This window comes from Oryza brachyantha, chromosome 3 (genome assembly GCF_000231095.2).
Source record: "Oryza brachyantha chromosome 3, ObraRS2, whole genome shotgun sequence".
Taxonomy (NCBI): domain Eukaryota; kingdom Viridiplantae; phylum Streptophyta; class Magnoliopsida; order Poales; family Poaceae; genus Oryza; species Oryza brachyantha.
Genome location: NC_023165.2, coordinates 13,573,661 through 13,584,341, shown reverse-complemented (window position 1 = coordinate 13,584,341; position 10,681 = coordinate 13,573,661). Strand labels below are relative to the sequence as shown.

Below are 10,681 nucleotides of genomic sequence, written 5' to 3'. Positions count from 1 at the left end.
GGTAATATCAACACAAGCTCTTAGTATATCACGTTATTCTCCTTATTTTTTTTCTATTGGGGTTTTTGAGAAGTTTTTACTTGATATATCTAATTAATGGATTATACAATATCTTTTCAAGATTTTACAAGATTTTACAGATCTTTCTAAGTCTGGATTCGATCAAGGGGGAGTGTTATAAAATATTTGGAGTGATCTCATCTATCCAAGGGATAGATCTAATCTATCCAGATACAAAGGAGGAGAAGCATGATTCACATATTTCTCCAATAGCTTCTCTCTAGAAAGGGTACGACGTTTCGTACTCACTCGGTTCACACCGTTTCCCCTTGTATATAATGAATTGACGATGAATGAGAAGAACAGTCCATTCCTCTTTCTCTGTGCCATTTCTCTTGCTCTGTCGTAGTTCCTTAATTCTCAACAATACAATCTTCAGCCGATCAATCATTATTTTTGGAACATCTGGTTTTTTCCTGGCAGATGAGGCGCCCTTTCATCTCCCGCGTGTTTTTTTTTGGAATATCTGGTTGGAATTTTTTTAGGCTGACTAGCAGACTCCGTAAATCACTACCCGAGGCTATTGGCAGTGATGACAGGGACACATTGGGTTGAAAGTGAGTTTGATAATTTCCGTCCGACCGGATCGATTTTTGGATTCAGATAGTTTCGGTTAGATAGTTCCGGAAATTTTCGGATTCGGAATTGAATTCGGATTTTTTTCTGCGAATACAGAAACGAATACAGTATAGGTGATATCCGTCGGATTCGGATATTTGTCGTATACTATCGGGATTTTTCCCGGATATCGGTACCTACGCATTAACCATTCAGCTCGAACTAAATAAGTACATCCGAACAACCCAACTAGTATTAATCTTAGCTGGTTCTGACTAACTGGGTTCAAGCAGTCTAGGCGTCCACGACCACACAACCGCTACGGATATTTCTTTTTACTATGGTATTAGTAATCACTTATATTTAAAAATATTGATATGTTATACTTATATTAAAAAATAACAAGTTACATTTCTTCTGTGAAGCTGAGTTTTAAGAGGTTTTTATGTTCCGATTAATATTCGTCGCCGTGTTTGTTTCGATTCGTATTCACTCTGTATTTGTATTTGATAATATTCGATTCTGTTTTCATATCCGAGTTTCCGATTCTGATTTCGATTCCGAAAAAAATATGAAAACGAATACGATAGAGCTAGTTTTCGACCGTATTCGATCTGTTTTCATCCCGAGGGACACATGCATGGACAGTTGTTTTCCCCTAGTGTTTGTCTAGGGAAATACATGTGGATTTTTTTTACCTTTTTACTCGTAGATAACAAGATGCCGTTTCATCATTTCGCGAACGACCGACAGGAACACGCTATCGGCAGCAACAGCGACGGTAGGGACACATGCATGGGTGTTTTTCCCGAGTGTTGTACTGGCAGAGAACAAGGCGTCGTTTCATTTCCCGAATGATCGGCAGGGACACGTGGATGCATATTTGGCCGTTAGATTTGCATGGATTTCGTGTATTAGAGATTAGAGATATGTAATTTATGAATATGGTGATCCGACCGTGAACCAATTTGCAAAACCTTTTTTATTGAGGTGATTGCAATATCATGTTAGCATATTTAGTGCCAACGAGAGCTGGAGATACTCTAAGGGGTATTAGAGGAATAAAGCACATCGATTTGTGGATAGATATAGGTAAGGGAATAAAAGTAAATTAATTTTTGAGATAAATGATAAAAAGCTAAATATAAATATATTTTAAAAAGAAGAAGGATTTAATCGATTATATGGCAGCAGCAAACGAAGAAAAAGAATAACAGTATTAGGGCACGTGGACAAAAAGGTACTACGTGGAACTGAGGCATGTCGTGACCGTTTGGTTCTAGACATTTTCTGTAGTCACTTATCATATATGTTAATTAGAAGTATTAAATATAGACTGATAACAAAACTAATTATATAAATAAAGACTATTTCATTAGACTAATTTTTAAGCCTAACTAAGCCACGATTAGTAAATGTTTACTGTAGGATCACATTCACTAATTATGGACTAACTAGGCTCGATAGATTTCTCTCGCGAAACAGTCCAGAGCATGATGTGAGTTTTATTAATAGTCTATATTTGATACTTCTAACTAGCATCTATACATTTGATGTAACAGGTGCTAAGAAACAAACAGATTCGATGTGACAGGTCCTAAGAAACAAACAGGCCGCAGTTTTGCAAATCGTACCAAGCTTTGATCTGAAAGGCTTGATTAGGTACTTCATGAAAGCGAGCTCCCTTTATCAGCATCTCTCTCCAATTATCCATGCATCCACTCCAAATCGTAAAACTGTGCCTCACAAAAAAAAAAAGGCAGTGCACTAAAGCTATCAAGTGACAGGTGTATGTGTCTTGTGCTCTTTTCAAACCAGCGTAACTGACTATCTTGTATTGGTAATAACCACAAAACCAGCTCTAAAGAAAAGACAATTAACCGTACAAAGCATTCTGAATACGACTTCCACAGCGCAGAGTTCAATGTTGCCAAAGAAAAATAAAAGTTGGGCGATGGAGATGTCCGAAATTTCAGGAATTTTGGAATATTTCGCCGAGAAGAAATTTCAGGAGTTTTGGAATATTTCGCCGAGAAAATTTTAACATTTTGTAACCTAAACCAAATTTGTGGCAAAAATACTGTATCTCGTTCTACGGTTAACATAATAGCATTACTACTGTGGCAATGGATGTAGATTGTCGATCCAAATGGATGACAAACTACATACCGTCACAGTTATGATTGCATCTGATCTCAGTTCATATCAGTGCACAGTTTATGGTTTTCATCTACTCCTCAAAATGGAAAGATGAGTTTATTTTGGAATGAAAAAAAAAAAACTTCCTCCGGTCAAAAAAAATCTCTCATTTAGAACAAAACTTTGATCAAACTTCCAAAATTTTAAACATTCGTTTATTTTTGACCGGAGTATTAGACTAGCTGCACAGGAATACGCAGCCCGAACTGAAAACAAGATACAATAGGAAAGCCAGTGCACATGAACAAGATCCACGGTATTTTGCATTACTTTTGTTAATACATATGTCGAAAATTACACTCTAGTTGAGTTGCTGATAACAACAGTGCCAAAATAGCCTATTCTACACGCCTTAAACGAAGGTGGTAAAGGATCCATGATGCTACTAATAGCTGAATAAAATTAACATATAACGTGGGGAAGCAAAACTAAATAAAAACTAGTCTTCCACAAGGTGAAGGTACAAAGTATGTTTCATTGCTGCAGCTGGTATTCAGTGCCTCGACCTGCTTCTGTACCTGCAGGGCCATCACTCTTTCATATGCTATCTAATGAGTAGCAGGGATATTCAGAATCTGATTCAAAATAACTATACTTGATAAATTACCTTGGAGATCGAGAAGGTGAACGAGAATGGGACCGGGATGAATGATACCACCTTGGGCTTCTACTCCTACTACGGCTTCTGCTATAATGTCGCCTTCTGCACCAGTTACCATGATATTTTATTTGAGATAATGCATTAGTCAGTATCCGGTGTTCTTGTCAAAATGACAAAATCATACTATTTTGCTAAGAAAATATATATAACACTGTAATATTCTAAAAATACAAATACCATTTTTGGCAAATTCGCCATTGATGAATTGTGAATTGTGAAACAGCTGAATTATTTAGGAAGCAAGCAGATTCTAATATTCTATTACAATTCACAGCCCTCAACAGTTTTGATAAACTCCGCACCGTGCCCAAGATTGCATTATGTGATAAATACTGATTCAATTCATTACCTTGGTGGAGACCGGCTGGGGCTCCTGCTACGACCCCTGTACCGACCTACCTCCGCAAGTTTTTCCTGCCTTTGGCGTTCCAGTTCTCGTTTCTTTGCTATCTCAGCAGCAGTGTCCTTTCGAACTATACAGAAAAACAAAAACTGAGTATCCTTCATTGCATGCATGGAATAACAGATGGATAGTATGATCAGTGAAGAGTAAAAACATACTCTGCTTGTTAAGCTGTTTGCTCATTATTCTTTTGAGCCGTTCTTGCGGTGTTTCTTTCTTTTCAATCTGGACCGTTTTGGCAGGTCCCCCAGTGGCGCACTTGCTTAGTTTGACTAGTGCTGATGATGTACTGCCAACAGAAAATAGTTGGCAAGTTAGTAAACACATTTGTAAATGATGAAGATACAGGACAATACCCTAGTACCAGGTACATTCTCAAACTAAGATTAGACAGTTGTATCATACTCCCTCTGTTCCGTATTATAAAATATTTTGGCTATAACTAGATTCATCCCTGGATCAATGAATATGTTGTGCGCGTGTGCGTGCGCGCACCCAGATTCATTAGCATCCATATGAATTCAGAAAGTGTCAGAACATCTTATAGTTGAAACAGAGGTAATAATTGACAGTAGTACAAAAGGATCCACAGAAATAAGGAAATCATTTTGGTAGCAACTCAGTTGCACATACAGCTGCTCACTTTTCATGGAATTATAATCAATGTTGACAAACCTGGTAGGCACTTTCAAATTTTTTGTGCTTTTTTCCTGCTCCAGGGACAAAGAAGATGCAGGATCACTGTGAAGTGCCTCAAGAATTTCACCACCTGATGACCTGCAGGAATGAAGGGGCATTATAGGCAAAACGAATTGGAAGGGTAAAAAAACATATGCCAGAAGCTCCAGACGAGCTAAATCATCTTCTTGCTGAGTAAACATATGCCACCTATTGCTTCCCATGTCTACCTACAAACCCAATATCATTATTTTTACAGTTTATACCATATAAATGTCATCTTGATCCTGTCTTCAACTATCCTACTCTTTGACATATTCAACTTTTAGAATGCCAGGACCATGACAATATGCCGCAGCAGAGAAAGATGGCCCAATATATCTTTGCAAATATTAAAGGTCGAGTTCCCCGACCGGTTAGGTATGCCAACTCGTATTGGAGATGAAGGTGGAGAGATCCCTGCAACTTTCAGCTCACGGGTGTCATCTGAACCTCCAAATTCAGTGATATATTCAACCCTTGGAGTCTTTGGCTTGCTTCGGTAGTTGCTTTCACCATGTGTACCATGGCCATGCCGTCTAGAATAGGAAGGTGAATGAGATCTTGATCTTGACCTCGATCTGTCATCATGAACTAACTGCAGGTCAAGCAAAGCAAAGATTTTTTTTCATCCAAAAAGAAAGTGAAAACTGAGCACACCTTCTGCCCCTTGAATATGACTCATATGACGGACTTCTCCTTTGCTCCCTATTATTTTAATTGGTAGAGTATATGAATATTGCAAAAAAAAAAACCATCTGTTAGTTCACCTTCCTAACTATAGAGCAAAGGCACAAAATTACCTATAAGGATCACGATAGGATGCCCTTCCAAAAGAACGTGCTGCTTCCCGCTCTCTTTCCCTCTCAATTTGAGAAACTTTTCTTCTTTCTCTGCGGCTCAGTTTTTTCTGCATAATGCATTTTGTTAGCTATCACTAAAGGCAAGCAAAACATACACTATATTTAAAGCTATGATGGTACATACAATAGAAGGATCGCCTTTGATAATCTCTTTCTGGCGTTTTTCCTCTTCCTTGGCCTTCTTGTCCATGTAAACAAGCCAGTTGTATCGTTTTACACCAAACTCCTTGGCTATGATTTCCATTCGTTCATCACTGCTATCATCACTACTGAAATCCTTGTCATCCTCATCATCCTCTTCCTCTTCATCCTCATCGTCAGTGTTCAGATCTTCAGATTCTTCATTTCCATCCCCTTTATATGAGTAACCCACCTGTGAATATGTGCCCTTGATAGTAGGAGGCTGCGAGGATTGAGGTCTGCCAGAAACAAGTCAAACAGTGAATGAATTAAAAAAATTTAGCCCAACATAAGCAAAGTATAAAAACCTGTAACAATTAATGAAAATTGTAGGGCTAAAAAACAGTCAGTTAACAGAAATTATAGGCCTGAGTACCTAACATAAGAAAATCTGCAAGAGCAGAATCAATTAACAGAAATTGTAGGCCTGGTAAAAATAAACTCTATTTAAAGCAGTTCATATTATCATAGCATTAATTACATTAATGATATCTGAATTGTAGAAGTGAATAAATAAAGCCCAGCCTCTAAGCTGTGCCTTCATAAATCAGGAAGGCTAGTATGCAGATGTTCGCGCTAACATCCTCCATGTGAACCACTCTGAACAGCTTATGGACAATTCATATACGTGTGGCCGTATGGTTACCTATACATGTTTTATGTTTGGATTCAGAGTTTCAGATGAAAATCATGGAAACAGAAATTATGAAGCAAACACACTTGCATTTTGGTCCATGGGCATGTTGCTTCTCTTTTTTCAATCATTTCTTGATTTTGTTATCTATGATACAATACAACTTTGACCCAATCTTATAAATTTAAAAATATATAATTTAGTATAGAGTATTTTCTAACTATGTAGAAAATTATCAAGAGGGGAACTGTGTCCGTGAAGTTTACTATTGGTTGTACAAATATTCCATGTATAAGTAACAACGCTATGAATTTATATGACTGGATCACATATATCATAATATGGTTTCCCAGAAATTTGGAAAGAATATTACTATATATAATCATCTAGTGCCAATGTATTTTGTTTGCAAGTCCAACCACATGGAACAAACATATGCACATGAACAAAAAGATACTGAGCAAATTTTTAGTTTAAGAAACAACTATAAGCTTGACAAAATACAAACAAATAATCACCATGTGTTGTCATCAAAGAGTTCAGGGTGGCCTTTACCAAACTCAATCACTCGTTAGTAACTACATGTATGCATGGTCTTTTCATTTTTTACAGAACACAAATATTCAACTTATGCTTTTCAAAAAGAAGGTTGTCTTAAGAAAAGCATGTAAGAAGTAGAGCATAGTAAAATAAGTAGACCTACTTCTCAATGCCAAAAGGAAGAATAGACTTTGCCTCCAACTCTTGCACAACATGCTGCAAACCCACCTCATCAGAGACTGCAGAGGAAGACTTGGTAATGTAAATATTTAGGGAACCAGAATTAGGAATAGCTGAAGCCATGCAAATAGGAAAATTCAGAGAGAGAGAGAGAGAGAGAGAGAGAGAGAGATGCACCAAGACAAACCCATAAGCACAAAAAAAAAGGACAGAGCAGCAAAATCCTACAATAATAGCAATATAGCAGAGAAACCAAAAAGGTACCGACATCCTCTACGTCGATGCTTAATCAAATCCCGGTAACTTTCAAAATTAACAAATTCCTCTAACTCTTCCTCTTCTTCAGACTTTTGTTGGACCCGAAAAGGCCGAGAGCTAGAGTCACGGATGAAGTCAAGTAGTGCACGGCCATCAAATCTGCCCATCATAAGGAATAATATCAATTGTATTGTTCTAGACTATTTTATTTACTCAGAGAAAAGTACCTGTCGATTAAAACGTCTTGTTTTCCATTCCATGGTATCCTGTAACATGTAAAGTATAGTCATACTACCATTCAAATGACACGATCATGGTAGTAAATTTCTTTTCTCATCATCAAAACACTTGGTTACTTTTAGCCATGTCACAAGTAGGAACACTATAACCACCATAGAAACATATTATGTTTCGTAGACCAATGAAAGCACTTACATCAACACATGGTGAGAAACAACAACACGGTGATATTGCGCTTCAAAATAATACCAACATAGTTAGGATATGAAGCAAGAAAAGAAGAGAGAAAGAATCATATATATTGCTCTCAACCAATTTAAATGGTATAATCCAGACATCCAGAGCTATATTGGAGTTATATGCAAGTCAATGCAGACAAAACATTTTTTCTCATACTCCATAAAATTGCGATTGGGATGCTAATACCATGTTAGTAAGTTATAATATAAATGACACAAACATGTACACGTCCAAAACTGGTGCAAAACCTGTTGATCCTGTGTTTGGATCATAGTACATGCTGCAAAGTATTGCAACTCAGTAAGGTTTGCAGCAGTAGTATCAGACAAATCTGGTCTAAAAAAATAATGGTCCTTAAAAACTATGTTAATAAATCCAACAGATATGCATCCAAAATATTCCATGGAGAAAATTCCTTATATGCCATTGAAAGTTCACCAGTTTCCTCATGCCACTGAAAATTTGTTACTCATATATGCGACTAAACGAAATGTTTTCCTTCCCTCATATGCCATCCACTTCATCTGGCCATTTTAGTTAGCATGGAAAGTACAAAATTGCCGTTAAGCTTCCTCCTGCCTTCTTTACTATGCACTATCCCCATTTCTCTGTCAAATATTGCCAGTATTGGTGTTCATATGCTACTACACCTGTGTATACATGGCTCAGGAGGCAAGTGACTAATCCATAATTGATTGGCCTTCTCTGCCTCAATTTTCGCTACTGATAAACAAAGTACAATTTTCTCACTACGGATAAACAAATTGATGTATTTCTTGTTGTTAATGTAAGTAATGTCAGTTTCATGAACTTAAAATCTATGATGGAATTAAATTAAGCATGCAATTAGTTTTTTAAGTTAAACATAGAATTATTTTTGTGGTTAAATTAATACAATTAAGCAGGCGATCATGTAGTGTTTCAAAAAATGACATTGTTTGTACCCTTGGACAATGTGGATGCACATAAGGGAAAGGAAATTCCGTTTGATGGTATATAGGGTAATAGTTAATTTACGATGGCATAAAAGAAAACCAGTGAATTTTCAATGGCATATAAGGAATTTTCTCTTCTCCATGACAAACATTCATCTAAGCAACGATGAAGGCAAAGACACTGTGCTACGTGTAAGAGACTCAACTGCAGAACTATAAACCCTCAACGTCGAAGTTGTTGCCCCAGCTATGCAATACAATGAGCCTACAGGATAGTCTGAATGAGAAACTAATCGATGAAAACCCATCGTAGAAACAGAATCACTAGCAGTTAAGCTGACTACATTGGGCACAGGTCACCAATCACAACCAACTGAACCTAGAATCAGCTGCACAATGGAAGTGTAAATAACACGAGCTAATTCCCAGGTCTTCATACAATGGTGCGCATCCCACACAACTAGATCCTACACAAACCAGCAAATAGATTAAACACCACACAAATTGATGAGCGGCTGTCAGCAGCATCAACTAGTTGCATTATCATGAAACAAGATATGTTATGCCTCTATCAATTACGCTGTACTGCCACAATTCATCGGACTGACTGCCACTTCAACCAAATCCAGCACACTGCAACAACTACTAGTAAAGCATCGCACCAGCCGCACACCGCATCAAAACTATCAGATCAAACTCTAGAGACGCATGTGCGAAAAAAAATGAACGGGATAGGGAGCGGGCGGCAACGCACAATCCCTGCTGGTCCTCGGTGGCCTGGTAGAGCGCGTCGTCGCGGTGGACGCGGCAGCGCGCGCCGGAGACCTGGAGGGACTGGTGCGGGTCCCCGCGGCGGCGCGCGAGGTAGGCGGCGCGGCGCTGCGCCCTCCGGCGCGCGGCGTCCATGAGGTCGTGGACCTTCCGCTCCGACTTCCGCGCCTCGTGCCACATCGCGCGGTCCGGGAGGAGGGAAGCGAACCCTAACCCTAGACGAAGGTGCTCGAAACTGCGGGGGAACAACCAACACAAGCAGACGGAGGGGGAGAGAAAGAACACTGCAATGGTGTAAACCGTGTAAAATTAGAAAAATAATAAAAATAACACTTCCTCTATTTTTTTTATGACACATATCATTTATCTTATTAAAAACATATAATTATTGATTGCTTTGTTATAATTTGATTTATTAGTAAAGTAACTTTAAGTATGATATATAACTTTACATACTTTAACAAAAATATTGAATAAGACAAATGGTCAAACATAAATCTAAAAGTTAACTGCGTTAATTAAAAAAAATTAGATGAAGTGGGAAATACGTAATAAGATATAATTATAGCAGTTATGATATTTATTTGAGAAAAGGAAAAGCATGATCTCTATAAAATTAAATTAGAGACATGGCAATAATTACGGACGGACCTAGGAATAAAAATAAATAGATGGAGTGAACTCGATAAGGACACACCAACATAATCCATACCGTATAACCAGAACCACGACCATGACCATGACCGCGATCATATCCACTCGCTGCAACATCAGTTTCTTTCGCTTCAGATTCAATTTGTCCCTCCATTTTTCTATCAAACAGCGTAATAGCTCCAATGCTCCCCTCCAACTGCAAGAAAACATAGTAATATATAAATTATAATTTATAAAGATGGCTCAAATGATCCCTTACAAGAAAATGTCATTCACAAATTCTAGACATAATAGGCTACTTACACTGATAGTCTGATTGATACACATGCATACACAAGAAAATATATAGTAAATTAGTAATCTATTAGTATCTAGTATCAACTATTCTACTAGATATCTAATGGTGTAGACAAAAGCTAATTGTGTTTGTCTACTGTCTAAGTCACCGCATAAAGACACATAACATAAGTCTAATTGTTTGAAGACTAAAGACAAAAACATCCAGGGACCTGGTCGCGAAAAACGGCTCAGCCGGAGCAGAAAAAATCTAGCGGCGCTGCGGCAGCCAATGGCGTCACAGCGATGGGC

General features: G+C 37.9%; 1 protein-coding gene across 1 annotated transcript; it reads right to left on the bottom strand.

Annotated features, from left to right (window-relative positions):
• Nucleotides 1-3,053: 3,053 nt before the first annotated feature.
• On the bottom strand, nt 3,054-9,699 carry LOC102713723 (CLK4-associating serine/arginine rich protein). The gene is made up of 13 exons (XM_006650105.3): nt 9,423-9,699; nt 7,481-7,519; nt 7,264-7,412; nt 6,979-7,054; nt 5,586-5,880; nt 5,402-5,508; nt 5,259-5,306; nt 4,973-5,179; nt 4,557-4,658; nt 4,040-4,170; nt 3,828-3,951; nt 3,425-3,520; nt 3,054-3,335 (listed from the first exon to the last, which is right to left on the bottom strand). The coding sequence occupies exons 1-13, from the start codon at nt 9,617-9,619 to the stop codon at nt 3,311-3,313; spliced, it is 1,596 nt and encodes a 531-aa protein (XP_006650168.1). The 5' UTR covers nt 9,620-9,699; the 3' UTR covers nt 3,054-3,310.
• Between the last annotated feature and the right edge of the window lie 982 nt (nt 9,700-10,681).

What these genes read in the sequence shown, in the direction of transcription:
- LOC102713723 (XM_006650105.3), bottom strand. Translation starts at nt 9,619, where the DNA reads ATGTGGCACGAGGCGCGGAAGTCGGAGCGGAAGGTCCACGACCTCATG. An exon ending in ACCGAGGACCAGCAGGGATT is followed by an intron (nt 7,520 to 9,422) that starts GTGCGTTGCCGC and finishes TACATGTTACAG; the next exon opens with GATACCATGGAATGGAAAAC. An exon ending in TCAAAGGCGATCCTTCTATT is followed by an intron (nt 5,509 to 5,585) that starts GTATGTACCATC and finishes TGCATTATGCAG; the next exon opens with AAAAAACTGAGCCGCAGAGA.